This window comes from Triticum aestivum, chromosome 3D, assembly GCF_018294505.1.
Source record: "Triticum aestivum cultivar Chinese Spring chromosome 3D, IWGSC CS RefSeq v2.1, whole genome shotgun sequence".
NCBI lineage: Eukaryota > Viridiplantae > Streptophyta > Magnoliopsida > Poales > Poaceae > Triticum > Triticum aestivum.
Window position 1 is genome coordinate 74,498,293 of NC_057802.1, and position 21,919 is coordinate 74,520,211.

General features: G+C 47.4%; 1 protein-coding gene across 1 annotated transcript; it reads left to right on the plus strand.

Moving 5' to 3' along the window:
* Positions 1 to 10,384: 10,384 nt before the first annotated feature.
* Positions 10,385 to 21,441, plus strand: LOC123077518 (ABC transporter B family member 11). The gene is made up of 12 exons (XM_044499799.1): positions 10,385 to 10,943; positions 11,980 to 12,034; positions 15,837 to 16,012; positions 16,669 to 16,890; positions 16,966 to 17,204; positions 17,314 to 17,839; positions 17,934 to 18,207; positions 18,321 to 18,948; positions 19,046 to 19,274; positions 19,358 to 19,624; positions 19,706 to 19,969; positions 20,588 to 21,441. Exons 1-12 carry the CDS (start codon positions 10,716 to 10,718, stop codon positions 21,230 to 21,232), a joined length of 3,753 nt encoding a protein of 1,250 aa, XP_044355734.1. The 5' UTR covers positions 10,385 to 10,715; the 3' UTR covers positions 21,233 to 21,441.
* The last annotated feature ends 478 nt before the right edge of the window (positions 21,442 to 21,919 follow it).

The window sequence follows — 21,919 nt, forward strand, 5'->3', positions numbered from 1 at the left end:
CATTCAGGAATGCAGTTTTGACATCCATTTGCCAAATTTCATAATCATAAAATGCGGCAATTGCTAACATGATTCGGACAGACTTAAGCATCGCTATGGGTGAGAAGGTCTCATCGTAGTCAATCCCTTGAACTTGTCGAAAACCTTTCGCAACAAGTCGAGCTTTATAGACAGTAACATTACCATCAGCGTCAGTCTTCTTCCTGAAGATCCATTTATTTTTAATGGCTTGCCGACCATCGGGCAAGTCAACAAAGTCCATACTTTGTTCTCATACATGGATCCCATCTCGGATTTCATGGCTTCAAGCCATTTTGCGGAATCTGGGCTCACCATCGCTTCTTCATAGTTCATAGGTTCATCATGGTCTAGTAACATGACCTCCAGAACAGGATTGCCGTACCACTCTGGTGCGGATCTTGATCTAGTTGACCTACGAGGTTCAGTAATAACTTGATCTGAAGTTTCATGATCATTATCATTAACTTCCTCACTAATTGGTGTAGGTGTCGCAGAAACTGATTTCTGCGATGATCTACTTTCCAATAAGGGAGCAGGTACAGTTACCTCATCAAGTTCTACTTTCCTCCCACTCACATCTTTCGAGAGAAACTCCTTCTCTAGAAAGGATCCATTCTTAGCAACGAATATCTTGCCTTCGGATCTGTGATAGAAGGTGTACCCAACAGTCTCCTTTGGGTATCCTATGAAGACACATTTCTCCGATTTAGGTTCGAGCTTATCAGGTTGAAGTTTCTTCACATAAGCATCGCAACCCCAAACTTTAAGATACGACAACTTTGGTTTCTTGCCAAACCATAGTTCAAAAGGCGTCGTCTCAACAGATTTCGATAGTGTCCTATTTAGAGTGAATGCAGCCGTCTCTAAAGCATAACCCCAAAACGATAGCGGTAAATCAGTAAGAGACATCATAGATCGCACCATATCTAATAAAGTACGATTACGACGTTCGGACACACCATTACGTTGTGGTGTTCCGGGTGGCGTGAGTTGCGAAACTATTCCGCATTGTTTCAAATGTAGGCCAAACTCGTAACTCAAATATTCTCCTCCACGATCAGATCGTAGGAATTTTATTTTCTTGTTATGATGATTTTCAACTTCACTCTGAAATTCTTTGAACTTTTCAAATGTTTCAGACTTATGTTTCATTAAGTAGATATACCCATATCTACTCAAATCATCTGTGAAGGTGAGAAAATAACGATATCCGCCACGAGCCTCAATATTCATCGGACCACATACATCTGTATGTATGATTTCCAACAAATCTGTTGCTCTCTCCATAGTTCCGGAGAACGGTGTTTTGGTCATCTTGCCCATAAGGCACGGCTCGCAAGTACCAAGTGATTCAAAATCAAGTGATTCCAAAATTCCATCAGTATGGAGTTTCTTCATGCGCTTTACACCGATATGACCCAAACGGCAGTGCCACAAATAAGTTGCACTGTCATTATCAACTCTGCATCTTTTGGCTTCGACATTATGAATATGTGTATCACTACTATCGAGATTCATTAAAAATAGACCACTCTTCAAGGGTGCATGACCATAAAAGATATTATTCATATAAATAGAACAACCATTATTCTCTGATTTAAATGAATAACCGTCTCGCATTAAACAAGATCCAGATATAATGTTCATGCTCAACGCTGGCACCAAATAACAATTATTTAGGTCTAAAACTAATCCCGAAGGTAGATGTAGAGGTAGCGTGCCGACGGCGATCACATCGACTTTGGAACCATTTCCCACGCGCATCGTCACCTCATCCTTAGCCAATCTTCGCTTAATCCATAGCCCCTGTTTCGAGTTGCAAATATTAGCAACAGAACCAGTATCAAATACCCAGGTGCTACTGCGAGTATTAGTAAGGTACACATCAATAACATGTATATCACATATACCTTTGTTAACCTTGGCATCCTTCTTATCCGCCAAATACTTGGGGCAGTTCCGCTTCCAGTGACCAGTCTGCTTACAGTAGAAGCACTCAGTTTCAGGCTTAGGTCCAGACTTGGATTTCTTCTCCTGAACAGCAACTTGCTTGCTGTTCTTCTTGAAGTTCCCTTTCTTCTTCCCTTTGCCCTTTTTCTTGAAACTAGTGGTTTTACTGACCATCAACACTTGATGCTCCTTTTTGATTTCTACCTCCGCTGCCTTTAGCATTGCGAAGAGCTCGGGAATTGTCTTATCCATCCCTTGCATGTTATAGTTCATCACGAAGCTCTTGTAGCTTGGTGGCAGTGATTGAAGAATTCTGTCAATGACGCAATCATCCGGAAGTTGAACTCCCAATTGAATCAAGTGATTACTATACCCAGACATTCTGAGTATATGCTCACTGACAGAACTATTCTCTTCCATCTTGCAGCTATAGAACTTATTGGAGACTTCATATCTCTCAATCCGGGCATTTGCTTGAAATATTAACTTCAACTCCTGGAACATCTCATATGCTCCATGACGTTCAAAACGTCGTTGAAGACCCGGTTCTAAGCCGTAAAGCATGGCACACTGAACTATTGAGTAGTCATCAGCTTTGCTCTGCCAGACGTTCATAACTTCTGGCGTAGCTCTTGCAGGAGGCCTGGCACCTAGCGGTGCTTCCAGGACGTAACTCTTCTGTGCAGCAATGAGGATAATCCTCAAGTTACGGACCCAGTCCGTGTAATTGCTACCATCATCTTTCAACTTTGCTTTCTCAAGGAACGCATTAAAATTCAACGGAACAACAGCACGGGCCATCTATCTACAATCAACATAGACAAGCAAGATACTATCAGGTACTAAGTTCATGATAAATTTAAGTTCAATTAATCATATTACTTAAGAACTCCCACTTAGATAGACATCTCTCTAATCCTCTAAGTGATCTCGTAATCCAAATCAACTAAACCATAACCGATCATCACGTGAAATGGATTAGCTTTCAATGGTGAACATCACTATGTTGATCATATCTACTATATGATTCACGCTCGACCTTTCGGTCTCAGTGTTCCGAGGCCATATCTTCATATGCTAGGTTCGTCAAGTTTAACCTGAGTATTCTGCGTGTGCAAAACTGTCTTGCACCCGTTGTAGATGGACGTAGAGCTTATCACACCCGATCATCACGTGGTGTCTGGGCACGACGAACTTTGGCAACGGTGCATACTCAGGGAGAACACTTTTATCTTGAAATTTGTGAGAGATCATCTTATAATGCTACCGTCAAACAAAGCAAGATAAGATGCATAAAAGATAAACATCACATGCAATCAATATAAGTGATATGATATGGCCATCATCATCTTGTGCTTGTGATCTCCATCTCCGAAGCACCGTCATGATCACCATCGTCACCGGCGCGACACCTTGATCTCCATCGTAGCATCGTTGTCGTCTCGCCAATATTATGCTTCTACGACTATCGCTACCGCTTAGTGATAAAGTAAAGCATTATAGGGCGATTGCATTGCATACAATAAAGCGACAACCATATGGCTCCTGCCAGTTGCCGATAACTTGGTTACAAAACATGATCATCTCATACAATAAAATTTAGCATCATGTCTTGACCATATCACATCACAACATGCCCTGCAAAAACAAGTTAGACGTCCTCTACTTTGTTGTTGCAAGTTTTACGTGGCTGCTACGGGCTTAGCAAGAACCGTTCTTACCTACACATCAAAACCACAATGATAGTTTGTCAAGTTGGTGCTGTTTTAACCTTCGCAAGGACCGGGCGTAGCCACACTCGGTTCAACTAAAGTTGGAGAAACTGACACCCGCCAGCCACCTCTGTGCAAAGCACGTCGGAAGAACTAGTCTCGCGTAATCGTACGCGTAATGACGGTACGGGCCGCTTCATCCAACAATACCGCTGAACCAACGTATGACATGCTGGTAAGCATATGACTTATATCGCCCACAACTCACTTGTGTTCTACTCGTGCATATAACATCAACGCAGAAAACCAGGCTCTGATGCCACTGGTGGGGAACGTATTAATTTAAAAAATTTCCTACGCACACGCAAGATCATGGTGATGCATAGCAACGAAAGGGGAGAGTGTTGTCCACGTAACCTCGTAGACCGAAAGCGGAAGCGTTAGCACAACGCGGTTGATGTAGTCGTACGTGTTCATGATCCGACCGATCAAGTACCGAACGCACGGCACCTCCGAGTTCAGCACACGTTCAGCCCGATGACGTCCCTCGAACTCCGATCCAGCCGAGTGTTGAGGGAGAGTTTTGTCAGCACGACGGCGTGGTGACGATGATGATGTTCTACCGACGCAGGGCTTCACCTAAGCACCGCTACAGTATTATCGAGGTAGACTATGGTGGAGGGGGGCACCGCACACGGCTAAAAGATCAAACGATCAATTGTTGTGTCTCTAGGGTGCCCCCTGCCCCCATATATAAAGGAGCAAGGGGGGAGGTGCGGCCGGCCAGGAGGGGGCGCGCCAGGAGGAGTCCTACTCCCACCGGGAGTAGGACTCCCTCCCTATTCCTTGTTGGATTAGGAGAAGAGGGGGAAAGAGGTGGAGGAGAAGAAGGAAAAGGGGGGGCGCCCCCCCTCTCCTTGTCCTAATGGGACTAGGGGGGAGGGGTGCACGGCCCTTGCCCTGGCCGCCTCTCCTTTTCTCCACTAAGGCCCACTATGGCCCATTAACCCCTGGGGGGTTCCGGTAACCCCTCCGGTACTCCGGTAAAATCCCGCTTTCACCCGGAACACTTCCGATATCCAAATATAGGCTTCCAATATATCAATCTTCATGTCTCGACCATTTCAAGACTCCTCGTCATGTCTGTGATATCAAAACGTTAAGCGTGCGGACCGTATGGGTTCGAGAACTATGTAGACATGACCGAGACACGTCTCCGGTCAATAACCAATAGCGGAACCTGGATGCTCATATTGGCTCCCACATATTCTACGAAGATCTTTATCGGTCAGACCGCATAACAACATACGTTGTTCCCTTTGTCATCGGTATGTTACTTGCCCGAGATTCAATCGTCGGTATCTCAATACCTAGTTCAATCTCGTTACCGGTAAGTCTCTTTACTCGTTCCGTAATACATCATCCCGCAACTAACTCATTAATTGCAATGCTTGCAAGGCTTATAGTGATGTGCATTACCGAGTGGGCCCAGAGATACCTCTCCGACAATCGGAGTGACAAATCCTAATCTCGAAATACGCCAACCCAACAAGTACCTTCGGAGACACCTGTAGAGCACCTTTATAATCACCCAGTTACGTTGTGACGTCTGGTAGCACACAAAGTGTTCCTCCGGTAAACGGGAGTTGCATAATCTCATAGTCATAGGAACATGTATAAGTCATGAAGAAAGCAATAGCAACAAACTAAATGATCAAGTGCTAAGCTAACGGAATGGGTCAATTCAATCACATCATTCTCCTAATGATCTGATCCCGTTAATCAAATGACAACCCATGTCAATGGCTAGGAAACTTAACCATCTTTGATCAACGAGCTAGTCAAGTAGAGGCATACTAGTGACACTGTTTGTTTATGTATTCACACATGTATTATGTTTCCAGTTAATACAATTCTAGCATGAATAATAAACATTTATCATGATATAAGGAAATAAATAATAACTTTATTATTGCCTCTAGGGCATATTTCCTTCAAGTATTGGAAGCTATAACAAAGGGCGGTACACAATCTCTTACATTACATGATAATAACATTGTAGGGTCATACCCCCCAAATATGACAAGAGGTAGACATACACTTATGTTTGGAGGTAGTATTAATTAGGCACCGCCACATTGTGGCCAATTTCTGGTGAAGTCTTCGTATCCTCAACACCATTTGGTGGCCCCGCTAAAAACACACATCATATGATGGCAAGAAGGACAAACTTAGAAGTAAGTCGTCGATTTGTGCCCCATGTGTGTATTTGCAAGTCAACACACCAGATCAACTTTGTTTGGCATCCTTCGCTAGAGAGGAAGGTAGAACTATGACTTGGGTAGGATTTGGTCCTCCCAGAGCCGTGGAACTTGCTGTATCAGAGTGTAACATTGCTGGGTTTGAGTAATACAGGTTTCAGTTTGCAAAAAAAACACTATATCAGCGGATCCGAGGAACATTGCTCAATGGGGACCTCTCCCAGGGATTCTTGCCTTCCTGGGGCCATAGACAAGGGGACCCTCTCTCTCTGTACCTATTTCTGTTTTGTGTTGAGGGAGTTTCAGCGCTACTTAAGAAAGCTCAACAAGATAGGGAGCTACAGGGGGTGTCATTTGGGCGCACTGGCCCCAATATTACACACCTTTTATTTGTTGATGACATCATTGTTTTCCCGAAAGCTTCGATGGATAACCTGGCATGCCTACGTAATATTTTGAAAATGTATGAGGATGCTTCAGGTGAACCTTCAAAAATCTTCTATATTCTTTGGCAAGGGTTGTAGTGGGGAGGACAAGCAGCGTCTTAAAGATACATTGGGGGTCCAATCAGAAGCTCTCAATGAGAAATACTTGGGCTTACCCACTATGGTCGGGAGATCTAAAGACGGCTGTTTTGAACATGTCAGAGAAGCAACAAGGGATAAGGTGACTGGATGGAAAGGACAGGGCTTGTCGAAGGCAGCCAGGGAGGTGCTAGTAAAGTCAGGCTTGCAATCAACGCCGACTTATTGCATGAGTGTCTTCCAACTGTCCAAGAAGATGCGCCGTAACCTGAAATCTATCTCTTCAAAATTCTGGTGGGGAGTGGCCAACGGCGAGCAAAAGGTCCATTGGGTGGCATGGGACAAAATGTGTACCCGTAAACGTGATGGTGGCATGGCCTTTAGGTATTTTGAGATGTTCAATCAAACTCTTCTCGCGAAGCAGGTTTGGCGAATACTAACTGTACCTACCTCACTATGTGCGAGAGTCCTGAAAGCTCGGTATTTTCCGGACATGGATATTATGTCTGCTACATGCCCGAATGGAGCTTCATACACATGGCGTAGTGATAACCCACAAGTATAGGGGATCGCAACAGTTTTCGAGGGTAGAGTATTCAACCCAAATTTATTGATTCGACACAAGGGGAGCCAAAGAATATTCTCAAGTATTAGCAGCTGAGTTGTCAATTCAACCACACCTGGAAAACTTAATATCTGCAGCGAAGTATTTGGTAGCAAAGTAGTATGGAAGTAACGGTAACAGTGGCAAAAGTAACAGTAGCAGTTTTGTAGTAATTGTAACAGTGGCAACGGAAAAGTAACTAAGCAAAGATCAATATGTGAAAAGCTCATAGGCATTGGATCAGCGATGGATAATTATGTCGGATGCGATTCCTCATGCAAAAGTTATAACATAGGGTGACACAGAACTAGCTCCAGTTCATCAATGTAATGTAGGCATGTATTCCGAATATAGTCATACGTGCTTATGGAAAAGAACTTGCATGACATCTTTTGTCCTACCCTCCCGTGGCAGCGGGGTCCTATTGGAAACTAAGGGATATTAATGCCTCCTTTTAATAGAGTACCGGACCAAAGCATTAACACTTAGTGAATACATGAACTCCTCAAAATACGGTCATCACCGGGAGTGGTCCCGATTATTGTCACTTCGGGGTTGCCGGATCATAACACATAGTAGGTGACTATTGACTTGCAAGATAGGATCAAGAACTCACATATATTCATGAAAACATGATAGGTTCAGATCTGAAATCATGGCACTCGGGCCCTAGTGACAAGCATTAAGCATAGCGAAGTCATAGCAACATCAATCTCAAAACATAATGGATACTAGGGATCAAACCCTAACAAAACTAACTCGATTACATGATAAATCTCATCCAACCCATCACCGTCCAGCAAGCCTACGATGAAATTACTCACGCACGTCGGTGAGCATCATGAAAATGGTGATGGAGGAAGGTTGATGATGGCGACGGCGACGGATTCCTCTCCGGAGCCCCGAACGGACTCCAGATCAGCCCTCCCGAGAGAGTTTAGGGCTTGGCGGCGGCTCCGTATCGTAAAACGCGACGAATCCTTCTCTTTGATTTTTTTCTCCCCGAACGCGAATATATGGAGTTGGAGTTGAGGTCGGTGGAGCACCAGGGGGCCCAGGAGACAGGGGGTGCGCCCGGGGGGTAGGAGCGCCCCCACCCTCACGGACAGGGTGTGGCCCCTGGTCTTGATTCTTTCGCCAGTACTTTTTTATATATTCCAAAAATATTCTCCGTGAAGTTTCAGGTCATTCTGAGAACTTTTATTTCTGCACAAAAATAACACCATGGCAATTCTGCTGAAAACAGCGTCAGTCCGGGTTAGTTCCATTCAAATCATGCAAGTTAGAGTCCAAAACAAGGGAAAAGTGTTTGGAAAAGTAGATACGATGGAGACGTATCACGTAGCCTGATGCATGGCAGGGACCTGCTTATGCATGGATTGATCTGGCGAGTAGGAGACGGAACTAAAATCAAGGTATATCATGACAACTGGATACCCCGAAGCGGAAGCTTGGTATCACTCGGTGCTGAGTTTGATCCTAATGCAACTAAAGGCCAATTTACTGAATGCCCAGGGCTCTGGGTGGGATGATGCGAAGATTCAGAGGATCTTCTCCGCTTCGGATGCCGCGGATATTAAGCAGATTGTCATTGGGGGGCCTCGGACCGAGGATTACAGAGCATAGAATTTCACCAAGTCGGGTCTGTTCACTGTCAGGTCGGCATACCACCTCGAGGTCTCGCTGAAAAAAGCATGCCGGGCACCCACCTCTAGTTCCAGTTCTGCGGCGGACCATAGGAGCTTCATGCAGCTCTGGGCGTCGATGTGCCGAACAAGGTTAAAATTCATACATGGAGGATGGTCTCGAACGGACTGGCTGTTGGGATGGAACTGCAACGTCGACGAATCAAACAAGGAGTTTTCTGTGTAGCTTGTGGGCGCGAGGAATCTCTGGTTCATCGGTTCTGGCAATGTCCCCACTCGGCTCACTTCTGGGAGCTCATGTGAGAGGAGGTGGGGACACAACTACTGGGAGCGCCGATGGGTATAGAATCGTTCCGCAGCATGCGATCATGGGTTCTGGAGTGGCTAGCGGGCGCGTCAGTGGAGGAAAGGGAGCTGGTGATGATGGCGTGGTACGAGCTATGGCTAGCACGGAACAACGCTAGGGAGACCAAGAAAATAGAGGCACTAGGTACAATCACCAGGCGGGTGTTGTGTCTGCGGGATGAATGCGATCTGTCCACGCAAAGGTAATGAAACAACCAGAACAGTGAGTTCTGCAAACTTGGAGGAAACCGGACATAGGATGGGTGAAAGCAAATGCTGATGGAGCACTGGCGAAGAGCAAAGGGTCGGGAGCGGGAGGTGTAGTTCTTAGGGACTGCCATGGCGAGTTCTTAGCAGGAGCATGCCATTTTTTTCCGGTTGTCGTGGATCCTGAAGTGGCGGAGCTGCAAGCGTGTCGCCGAGCCATATTGCTAGCTCAAGAACTAAATGAGCAGAAGCTCATCCTCGAGACGGACTCTAAGGAAGCGGTACAGAAGCTGCTAGATGTCAACAAAGATTTCTCCCACACTGGGCATCTGGTTCATGAAATCAAAACCTTGCTTGGAGTCGTTCAGGAGCACCGTGTTGTTTGGGTGCGTAGGAGTGCAAATAAAGTAGCACATGTCCTAGCTAGGGAGGGTTGCTGTAAGTCGCTTTGTAAAACTTGGCTTTATGTGCCCCGGAGTGTGTTCGCTCCGAGGTTAAAGAAGAGATGAACTATGAATAAAAGAGCAACATTTCCCCCTCAAAAAAATAAAGAGAGACACTATGCATATACTAAATGCATGTATATATATATAGCCATTCTTAGACCATTTATAGGTAGTATTGAAGTTATTTCTTAGTGGGTAGTAGTATCATAAAGAGATGATTACAACGCTTTTACTATGAGAGAATTCACTATTGAGTGTTGCTTCCACGCAAACATAAATAAATATTGAGCGTTGCTATAAACACGACAGCAATCATACTATTTTTTGTACCACAGTGAGATCGAGCCATCCATGCATAGACCAAAATCGCAGCAGACCACTTGATTAGGCGTCGTGCAGTGACCGTCCATATAAAATATCGTCTGCAGAGTAGTGTTTGGCTTAATTGCAAACCTTTTGATATGCATACCACCGAGTTGCCTAGTGCCTACAGATCTGAGACGTCCCATTTCCCTTCCTAAAAATTACCAAACACGCTGGCAGTAATGTCCCTGGCTTGTTTGTTCCTGGCATGACACGTACATGTGCTCCTGACATTCGACACAAAATAGGTCTGTGACTAGGATTTTGTTACGGCAGAAATGTGTCTGGCACTTTGGCTATCCAAAATGGTACTGCCACATTTGATTTTTTTTTTTAATTTTTGATGACGACCGGACGAGTCCAAGAGATAAAGTGATAAACCCACGCCGGGGCAAAACAAGCAGGACGGAGAAGATTCCACCAACAAGAAGACAGCTGGCGGCTACGCGATCGACTCCGCCCGCCGCCACATTAAACACCAGGGAGGGTCGCCACACACACCCATGCACACACCATCGCAGCCGCATTCGCAGTCGCATCGCCCCTCTCTCTCCTCCCACGGCAGCGCGAGGCGCGAAAGAGTAGGGCGCTAGGCGGGGAGGCGGCGGCGGCCTCGGACCGATCTCTCGGCACCAGATGGCGCCGGCGGGAGGCGCGGGAGGCGCCGCCGCCGCGGCGAAGAGGGTGCCGATGTACCGGCTGTTCGCGTTCGCCGACCGGCGGGACGCGGCGCTGATGGCGGTCGGCGCCGCGGCGGCCATGGCCAACGGCGTCGCGATGCCCTTCCTCGCCTTCCTCGTCGGCGACCTCGTCGACGCCTTCGGCCCCGCCCACCGCGCCGACCTCGTCCACGCCGTCTCCAAGGTCCGCGCCGCCCCCGCCCCCGCCCCCGTCGAGGGTTCGCTCTCCTCTCTCCCTCGCGTTCCTGGGTGGTCCATGATTCAATGCCGCGTCGTCTAGTTCCTCGCCTGCCTGTTTCGCCTTGCTCTCGCATCGCTCGCTCGCTAGTTCTTCTTCGCACCTCCGGTTCCTACTGCGAGAGTTTTCGAGGGTTTTGGCATGGGCAGCGTCGGACTCGAGTAAATCGAGCCCTTCAGATCGAACGTTTAGTCTTCTGGCGATTGATTTAGTTATCTGAGAAGAGTGTCGATCACATATTTATCATTAATTTGTTCCGATTTGTTTCCCGGTATGGAGCATAATTAGTTCCTTTTGATATTTTTGGTATGGAGTTAATTAGTCTGCGTTACTATTTTTGGTATGGAGCTTACTTGATTTGTGATCAATTTGTTCGATGTTCCCGTGCTGTGTACGTAGTAATTTAGAGTTCCAGATCACCAGAATTTTCACGATTTGTTATGGATCTCGAAAGGTGGCAAGTATCAAAGTCCTACTATTTGATATATGGATCTCAATTTGCTCTGCTAACGAATTTTGTACGGATGACTGTGTGATCACAACTTCATAACTAAGAGAGAACGAATTCCTCACCAAAGCCAGCAGAATTGATAGGGCTGGTCCTTTTTCATGGTCAAAACGTTCCATGCACGAATGTCCAAAACACTATGGGAAATGGTTCGGTAGAATATATATAGGGGTCCGCTTGTATCTCAAAGTGTTTTTTGTGAGGGCTTGTATCTCAAAGTTAGCTGGCTGTATTCTCTTCTCCCCCAGGAATGTTATGCAGTACTAATTGCTATTTGACGTGTACATGTATATTACTTCTGTTTCTATGTTTCATGCCTGATGCTCTTTACTGTCAAGTTGAACATGTAGTACAGTAGTAGTACTTCTTACTGAAAATGAAATTTCATCAGCTGGCATTTATAATCTGAGTTGCTGGTTTTACATTGGCACTACTTTTCACCATTTTATGTTGTATGCCTTTTTGTCTTTACAGGTTGCTGTCAGATTTGTGTATCTAGCATTAGCTTCTGGAGTAGCAGGTTTTCTTCGTAAGTATCAAAAGTATCATGTCTATTATAGAAGCAGTTTGGAAGTGCATAATCCCATATTGTCTTCTGGTGTAAATTTCTCACATGTTATCCATATTTGCTTGGCTCATGGATATTTACGTAGTTTCTTATAAAAAATGTGTACTCCACCTGTTCAGGACTCTGCATATATAGAAACTTTCGATTCAAGATGCTGAATATGCTGTTCTTCTTGAAAAGTATGAATGATTTCTATTGGTTAGAAAATTGGCAATCCTAATTTGGATGAAATGAAGACCAGAAATTATTTGCCACAATGCTGGAAAGGAAGTAAATTATATGCATGTATCACTACCCATTTGTTGATGAGATTTATTAACTACACTCATAATATGCTATGCCAGACCCACCAGTTAATACTGCTGTACTCATTTATGCCCCTTAAGGAAATAAATTTGTCTCTGGCTTAGTATATGTGATGATCATGCATCCTACCCATTCATATTTTTGAGGTTATTTGTTTGGCATGCACTTTTTACTTATGTAAAAATTCTAAGAACTTCATGGAATTTGTCACACCAGTTTAATGGTTTTTGCATATCGTTGCACCAGAGCACTGGAAGAGAGTTGCGCACCAGAAGCTAACTATTTATATTCCCAGTTTTTCACACCAACCAAAGAAAACATAAAATCACTAGAATTTCCATTTTTGGAGTAAAAGAAAAGACATAATCCAACCAGCTGATGAACTCTAATTATATTAGCAATAATTTAATTGTAAGCTTTGATGTATTCCTTTGGTACAACATTGCTTGTTCAATATAATTTTTTTTTTGAATTTTCAAGGGGGGGGGGGGGGGGGGGGGGGGGGGAGCCCTTCCACCACCTGTATATATTGCGTAAATGGGGCAAAAGCCACCAGAGAATTCAGTTGTTACAAGAGGGGCGAGAGCTGAGTGCAACTCTCAGGATCCGCAAGCCTCACAGGCTCATCTAAGAACAGACAACCAAATGTCGATGTGGGACTGATCGTCGGTCTTCATCCGGCCACGCCAAAGCACTGCATCATCCCGACAGGCTTTGAGTGTAGCAGCAAGGGACATCGTGTCACCCTGGAAAACAATGGCGTTTCGACGCTTCCATAGCCGCCAGCAGCAGAGAAGGACGAAGCCCGCAGGAGAGTTGGCGCCGACGGCCGGGGACGCGTCGAAGCGATGAAGCGCACGAACTGAACCTGCAGCAGGGGGCAGCCCGATCCTACGCCAAAACTGCACCGCGAACGGGCACCCGAAGATGAGGTGGTCGGCCGTCTCAAGCTCCGCCTCGCAGCAGGGGCACCCGGCCTCCGCCGCAGTGAGGATGGTCTTGCGCAGCAGCACGTCCCGTGTATGCACACGAGATTGAGTGAGCAGCCACCCGAAGAACTTGACTCGCGATGGGGCACGGGAAGACCAAAGGAAGGAAGCCGCAGGCGCGCCCACACCGCCGTAGTGGTAGAGGGCGTAGGCGCCCCGTGAAGAAAACCCACCACCAGCCCCGCACAGAGCGCGACAGACCGGGCGTCGGGCTCGCCCGGGGGGGGGGGGCACGCCGCAACCAGCAGCTGAACCGCATCAAGTTCCTGGGCCGCCCGCGGGGTGAGCCGGGGCACCAGCAGCGCGCACACCCCGCGGCGGCGTGCCTCCCAGACCGTGACCTCGGAGCAGGTGGCATGCGTGAACAAGGGAGGAAAGGTCGTCCGGAGCATCCCACAGGGGAGCCAGCGGTCATGCCAGAAGGAGGTCGCACGCCCATCCCCGGCCTCCACCTTGGTGAGAGCTCTGTACACCGGAAGCAGCCGCAGGAGGGCCGACCAGTGCTCACCCTCAAGGGGGGAGCGGCCGGCTCCAAGGAGGGACCGCCCCGCCAACTGGTCCCAGACCCAGGAAGCCCATCTGCACGGCGTGTGGGAGTGGAGGCGGTGCAGCAGTTTGAGGAGGAGGCAGTCATTTTGCACACCCAGGGCCCGAACACCGAGGCCGCCCTCCGCCTTCGACCGGCAGACCCGATCCCAAGAAACCAGGCACTGGGCGCCTGATGCTCTGTCCGCAACATTCCAAAGGAACGCGCGTCGTAGCCCATCGAGCTTATGCAGGACCGCAGGGGGCAGCCGCATGGCGGCCATGGCATAGGTGGGGAGCGAGTCGAGGACCGCGTTGATGAGCACCAGGCGCCCCGCAGGCGACAGCAGCCTCGCCCGCCACCTTGCAAGGTAGCGGTCGACCTTGGCGATCATCGGGGTGAAGTCATCAATTTTTAGCTTGTCGCAGGATAGCAGCAGCCCCAGGTAGGTCTGGGGGAAGGAGTCGACGGAGCACTCGAAGGACGCGACGACGGCCGTCAGCACCTCAGGGGCGACGTGCATGGGAACAAGAGTGCTCTTGGCGAAGTTGATGACCAGCCCGGTAGCTTTGGCGAAGAGGTCGAGGACGATCCGCAACCGGGCCGCGCCCTCAGGGGCCGCACGCATGATGATAAGCGTGTCGTCAGCATACTGCAGCACCACCGAGGGCGCGCCATCGACCAGGGGGTGCTGCAGTCCGCCGTCGGAGCGGATCATGCGCTGAAGCACATCGGCGACCAGAAGGAAGAGGTACGGGGATATGGGGTCGCCCTGGCGCAGCCCCTTGCGGATGGCGAACCAGCGCCCGGGCACCCCGTTAAGGAGGACCGCCGCAGTGGAGGACGAGAGGATGAGGTCCATCCAGTCACACCACACGGCGGGGAACCCCCTCACCTCCATGATCCGGCGAAGACTAGGCCAGGCAATGGAGTCGAAGGCCTTGGCGAAGTCGAGCTTGAACACCAGCGTCGGCGCCCCCCTCTTCTTACAGCATTGGACAAGTTCCGCCGCATAGACGAAGTTCTCCGAGATGCTTCGCCCAGACAGGAACCCAGATTGATCCACATCGACCAGGAGACCGATCTGCCGTTGAAGCCGAGTGGTGAGCCCCCGACAGAGGATCTTCACGTCACCGTTCTGGAGAGAGACGGGACGGAAGTCGCCGGGGCCCGGAGTCCCCTCCTTAGGGAGGAGAGCGATGAGGGCGCGGTTGATCCCGCCGAGTCGCGCAGTGCCGTTGTGGACGGCGTCGAAGAAGGCGAGCAGGTCGTCGGCGACCACGCTCCAGGCGGCCTGGTAGAAGGCCGGGCCGAGCCCGTCCGGCCCCGGTGCGCTGGTCCTGTCGAGAGCGAAGACAGCCTCCCGGATCTCGGAGCGGGAGAACGGCGCAACCAGCGGAGCACCATCGACCACCGGGGCGCCCGCGTAGAGCGCCGGCAGGTCAAACCCCCACGACGTGTGGGGGACCCGGCCCAGCAAGTTGGCGTAGAAGCGTCTCAGGGCGGCCTCCTTGTCGTTGTGGGAGACGAGCTCGTCCCCTTCCACCGCAAGCACCCTGATGGTATTGCAACGACGGCGGTGCGACGCGCGGGCGTGGAAGTAGCCGGTATTTTCGTCACCTTCCGCCACAGCTCGACACTTCCCACGCTGTCTCCAGAAAGCAGCCTGGCGAGCCACCGAGTTGGCAAGGGCCAGGCTTGTTCAATATATGGATTTATTAATTTGTTTGGGGATTCATTGTACACTTTTTTAACCAAAAGTTGAGGTGGATATGGGCAAATACTTCCATAAAGAGACCTTCCTTCTTATTCTGGTATGAAGCATATTACTAGTGAAAAAATAACACTGGTTTTGGTATTATTTTTCATAAAGATGTCAGAAACTGCAATTGGATATATATGATTATCGTACTATCTCTTTGAACTGTGCTTCTGCATGCAGAGGTGTCATGCTGGATGGTGACTGGAGAAAGACAGGCTGCACGCATCCGTGGGCTGTACCTCGAGACCATACTTAGACAAGATATATCATTTTTCGATGTGGAGACGTCAACTGGAGAAGTTATTGAAAGGATGTCTAGTGACACAGTGTTAATTCAAGATGCAATTGGAGAAAAGGTGAGCCATATCTTATCCATGTGACTCCCTGTTCCTATTTCTCAGGTACTTTAATGCATACCTTCAGTTTTCTGTTTCTATTACTCCCTCCGTAAGAAAATATAAGAGCATTTAGAACACTAAAGTAGTGATCTAAACACTCTTATATTTCTTTACAGAGGGAGTACAAATTATCACACAACCAGGTCAAGTTAGTTCAAGTACATGTCTCCTTTGCATGGATTTCCAAAGATCATAAGCGTTATTTTAAGTGAATCATGATTTTGATGTATGCTAGTTTTTTATAAAAAGCTTGCAGTTTCAACTATGCAAAAAATTTAAGGCTACTTCCAGTATACATATTTACTGATTACAGTATGCTAGGCCTCCCGATTTGGCTTTGTCAGTGGGCTAGGGCTTCCTTTCGCTGTTCGTTTTTGGCTAGCTAAGGTTGTTTCTGTTGTTATTTTGTCCCTTTTCTTATCAGTGTTTTAGTCGCCTGCTCGCCGCTGTAATACCCGTGTCAGCTTGATGCTTTCCTCCAATACAAAACTACTTGCACTTGGGTGCATGTTGAAATTCTTTACTGATTACAGTAGCAAGATCGTGTGTAATGCATAGAACACCATCTCTACAAACTTGTGGCTTAACACACTTTAATTTGACTATTTATGAAGGTGGGCAAGTTTCTCCAACTGGTATCAACATTTCTGGGTGGATTTATTATTGCATTTACAAGAGGCTGGCTTCTGTCCCTTGTTATGTTGTCAAGTATTCCTCCTGTTGTAGCAGCTGCTACAGTCATGTCACTTGTTCTATCAAAGTTATCAAACCGTTCCCAGATGGCCTATGCTGAAGCGGGGAAAGTGGTTGAACAGACAATAGGATCAATCAGAACGGTATATCTATCTTCCATAACTATACCCTTGCAATTCTTGTGCCTAGCTAACTTCTCATTTACTTCATGAAAACAGGTGATATCTTTCACCGGAGAGAGCAGAGCAATTAGTGAATACAAAGAGCATTTGAAAATATCATACAAGTCAGCAGTCCACCAGGGTATTGCCGGGGGCCTTGGAGTTGGTTCACTTCTGCTTATTGTTTTCTGCAGCTATGGACTAGCTGTATGGTATGGTGCAAAGCTGATTATTGAAAAGGGATATACTGGTGGCTATATCATTAATGTGTTGATGGCCATCATGACTGGTGCAATGTTAGTATTTTCATTTGCATGGCAGCATCTATTTTCGAGATACAAAGCTCCAAATTCAAATTAAATTGCCATCATTTGCATGACGTTCGTTTCTTCTAATTGTTTGTAGGGCTCTTGGACAGTCTTCTCCATGCTTAACTGCTTTTGCATCAGGACAGATTGCGGCTCACAAAATGTTTGCAACCATTTATAGAAAACCTGAGATTGACGCGAGTGATAAGTGTGGCCTTATATTGGAGAACTTTGTTGGAAATGTTGAGTTGAAAGATGTCCATTTCAGTTACCCTGCACGGCCTGAGCAACTTATCTTCAATGGCTTCTCTATAAGCATTCCAACTGGCATGACGGTGGCACTGGTTGGGGAGAGTGGAAGCGGGAAATCTACTGTAATTGGCTTGGTAGAGAGATTCTATGATCCACAATCAGGTGAAGTTCTTCTGGATGGTGTTAATCTGAAACAGCTAAACCTTAGCTGGGTAAGACAGAAAATAGGGCTTGTTAGCCAAGAACCTATTCTTTTCACAACTACTATACGAGAAAACATAGAATATGGAAAGAAGGGTGCGACAGAGGAAGAAATTAGGAGATCAACTGTGCTTGCTAATGCTGCGAAGTTCATCGACAAGTTACCAAATGTATGCCCATTTAATCCCTTCGCATGCATTCTGCAATCTTGTATTTTTGCAGTATTATTTTCACCCCTAATTATAAGTTGACAACTATTACCAGGGACTGGATACAATGGTTGGTGAGCATGGGACACAACTATCTGGTGGACAGAAACAAAGAATTGCAATCGCAAGAGCAATTTTGAAGAACCCCAGCATACTACTTCTTGATGAAGCTACAAGCGCACTTGATGCCGAGTCTGAACGTGTAGTTCAAGATGCACTAAATAATATCATGGTGAACAGAACCACAATAGTTGTAGCACATCGCCTGAGCACTGTAAAAAATGCTGATACAATATCAGTGCTACATCGTGGACAGCTTGTGGAGCAAGGTAAGCTGAATTTCTGCATCACTTTTAGCTAGTCTTACTGCATTTATTCAGCAAGGGTGAAGTTTCAGGTTTTGATGTTAGAAACGAGCTCTAAATGCATGTTTGCACAACAGGGCCACATGTTGAGTTGATAAAGGATCCCGATGGAGCCTACTCCCAACTTTTACGGCTGCAAGAGGTTAATACGAAAAGGGAGGGATCTCATGGAGATGACTCCAGCAGGTTACAATCAGCATCTGATACTGCAAATTCTGCAAGTCAACATAGCAGTATAAAGCCATCCTTTGGGAGATCTATGAGTAGATATTCACCACAGGGTGGAAGCAGAAGAAACTCGCAAACATTCTCATTGCATGAACATGAAACCGAAGGGGTTGATGATGCCAAGTCAGGGAAGAATGTGATCAGACGCCTGCTGTACCTCCATAAGCCTGAGATTCCAATCCTTCTGTTAGGATGCACTGCTGCTGCAGCCAATGGTGCTATACTTCCTGTGTTTGGCATGCTGCTTTCAAGTGCCATTAACACATTCTATGAACCACCACAACAATTGCGAAAAGACTCCGTATTCTGGGCAGAGATGTATGTGATGTTGGGTGTTATCTCCATCTTTGTCATCCCATTGCAATACGCTTTGTTCAACATGGCAGGTGGTAAACTTATCGAGCGCATACGTGCGGTTTCATTTAGTCGGGTTGTTTACCAGGAAATAGGATGGTTCGATGACCCTCTGAACAGCAGGTACTTCTGTGTTCACTTATTCATCTGATACATCAATATTGTAGAATGCCATCATTTTTTTGTTTCCTGATTCTCAATCATTGTTCCAATTCTCTAGCGGCGCAATAGGCTCCAGACTATCAGGGGACGCGGCGTCTGTTAAAAGCATTGCTGGGGATGTCTTGTCATTGATAGTGCAAAGCATAAGCACTGCTGTTGTCGGTATCGTAATAGCCATGATTTCAAACTGGAAACTAGCATGCATTGTATTGTCCTTCCTTCCTTGCGTGATTGCACAGAGTTATGCTCAAACGAGGTTAATGAGGGGTTTTGGTGCTGATGCCAAGGTATATGGTCTGTTATTCCTTTTTCATGGCGATCATATCATTGTGTAGTTATTAGCTGAAATTCTTTGTAATGTTGCCTGCAGGAAATGTATGAACAAGCGAGCACAATTGCCACTGATGCCATCGGTAACATCAGAACTGTTGCTTCATTTTGTGCAGAAGAGAAAATAATTGAAAACTACCGAAAGAAATGTGAAGGTCCTGTGAGACAAGGAGTTCGTCAGGGGGCTATAAGTGGCGTGGGTTATGGATTCTCATTCGCGTTGCTCTTCTGTTTTTATGCCATATCCTTTTACGTTGGAGCTCGCTTTGTACACAATGGGACTGCAGAAGTTGGGCAAGTCTTCAGGGTGAGAACCGAACAACTCGTAGACTCAAATAATTGATCTGGGTCTTCTTCTCATTGCCGTTGCTGTTTCTTGAAAGTGCAGGTCTTCTTCGCTTTAACCATGATGGCTGTTGGAGTTTCTCAGTCGAGTTCCCTTGCTCGGGATTTTGCCAAAGTGCAAAATGCAGCTGCCTCCATTTTCAAGATTATTGATAGGAAATCCAAGATTGACGCAAGCCATGAGGTAGGAACGACACTAGAGGCAGTGGAAGGGAATATAGAGTTGCAGCACGTGAGCTTCAAGTACCCTGCTCGGACCGATGTGCAAATCTTTAGAGATTTGTGCTTGAGGATACCATCTGGCAAGGTACATTTGGTTTTCGGTTTTCTCCCACTTTTTACAGTACTGCTGTAGTGCTCTGATGTATAGAAGAACTTGAACAAGATAAAAATAACTTGACTAGGGCAAAAAGTGGATAGAACATAACCCAATGTAAACAGAGCTCTCAGTTCCTTTAGGAATCTTAAGCAATGCGATGACATTTGAGTTAATTTTTTTTAATAAAAGAAGGGCCTCCCCTTCCGATTTCCATTAAGAGAAACCATCTGGCTCGATAACAGAGACCATACCAGCACCTAACATTTGAGTTAATACAGTAGCTTAGCAGAGAAGTAAAAAAGAACCGAAGTGTTTCTCAGAAGTCTTAAGCAATGCAACTGCATTTGAGTTAATACCGTAGTTTACAGCAGCTAGTTTGTTGGCAGAGTTAAAACTAGTGCCCAGAACTGAAACATCATGAGTGATTGGTACTAAACCCTGGAGTGAAACAAAGGCAGTAACGCAGATCTCAGTATCTCATGCAGCGGCGGAGCTATGTTGAGGCCAGGGGGATATTCTCTGAAGATTTTTTTTTTCTATAGCTGCATAGATTGAGCTAGCTCCGCCACTGATCTCATGCATTGTCATCCTGGTTGTTTGTTGCAGACTGTTGCGCTTGTCGGGGAAAGCGGAAGTGGGAAATCTACGGTGATAGCCTTGATCGAGAGGTTCTACGATCCTGACTCTGGCGGCATCTTTCTAGATGGGGTGGATCTGAAGACCCTCAAGCTCACCTGGCTCAGGCAGCAGATTGGTCTGGTAGGCCAAGAGCCGGTCCTCTTCAATGACACCATCAGAGCAAACATCGCCTACGGCAAGATGGAGCAGGTATCCGAGGATGAGATCGTTGCCGTCGCCAAGGCCGCCAACGCCGACAGGTTCATCTCCACCCTCCCAAACGGGTACGACACGAGCGTCGGCGAGCGCGGGGTGCAGCTGTCGGGTGGGCAGAAGCAGCGGATAGCCATCGCCAGGGCGATCCTCAAGAACCCCAAGCTGCTGCTCCTGGACGAGGCGACCAGCGCGCTGGACGCGGAGTCGGAGCGCATGGTGCAGGAGGCCCTGGACAGGGTGACGATCGGGAGAACAACTGTGGTCGTGGCTCACCGGCTGTCGACTATCTCCGCCGCCGACAAGATTGCAGTGGTCAAGAACGGGGTGGTCGCCGAGGAAGGGCGGCATGAGCAGCTCCTTCGCCTGCCCGGTGGTGCCTACGCGTCCCTTGTTGCCTTGCAGTCTAGCAGTTCCTGAAGCGGATACACCAGCAACGCTGTGCTCTTGCTTCGTAGGATGACGAGCATTGAATAGTCTTTTGCAGAATTCAGTTGGTTTTTCATTTTTTAGTGTATCAAAATGACCACGCTCTCAACGTAGCAACAACAGAAGTTCCACTCCTTCCCAAGGTGTAAAGGATAGATATTCTCCAGGGTTTTGGCCTTGTTTTCGTTTCTTCTCCTTCCTTTTTTTCCATAGCCTTACGCTTTATAAAAGTGTAAATGGAAACATGGTATGATGCACAGATACGTGACTCGTTTAGAAGTCCTTGCATTCCGCTCTGGTCGTTAAAGTCCACACTTGCTTTCGGCTATGTTCGGTTATCCCCACCCCTGCCGGGATCGGGTCGAAACCCCGTGGGTTTCACCCTGGCTGGGGTCAGATCCCGGTCTGTAACAGCCTTCGGTTAGACCCGGCCGGGATTAGTTCCCTCCCAAACCCCGTGGAAATCGCAGGGAAACAACCCACGCGTCACATCTCGTGGAAGTAAACCCCGTTTCTTTCTCGCGCGCGAAACGGCACGCTCTCTCTCGCCTGACCTCTCTCGTGTCGTGGCGGCGCCGGAGACTGCGGCGGCGTGCTCGCCCCCTACCCCCCACCACCACCCGCCCTTCTCCCTCTCCCGGTCTCCCCTGTTCAACCGGCGCCACCGCATCTAGTTGC

Excerpts from the sequence above, each read along its gene's own strand:
- LOC123077518 (XM_044499799.1), top strand. The coding sequence starts at position 10,716 with ATGGCGCCGGCGGGAGGCGCGGGAGGCGCCGCCGCCGCGGCGAAGAGG. Across the intron at positions 17,205-17,313 it reads GCCATCATGACTGGTGCAAT|GGCTCTTGGACAGTCTTCTC; the intron begins GTTAGTATTTTC and ends AATTGTTTGTAG. Across the intron at positions 19,625-19,705 it reads AAGTTGGGCAAGTCTTCAGG|GTCTTCTTCGCTTTAACCAT; the intron begins GTGAGAACCGAA and ends TTGAAAGTGCAG.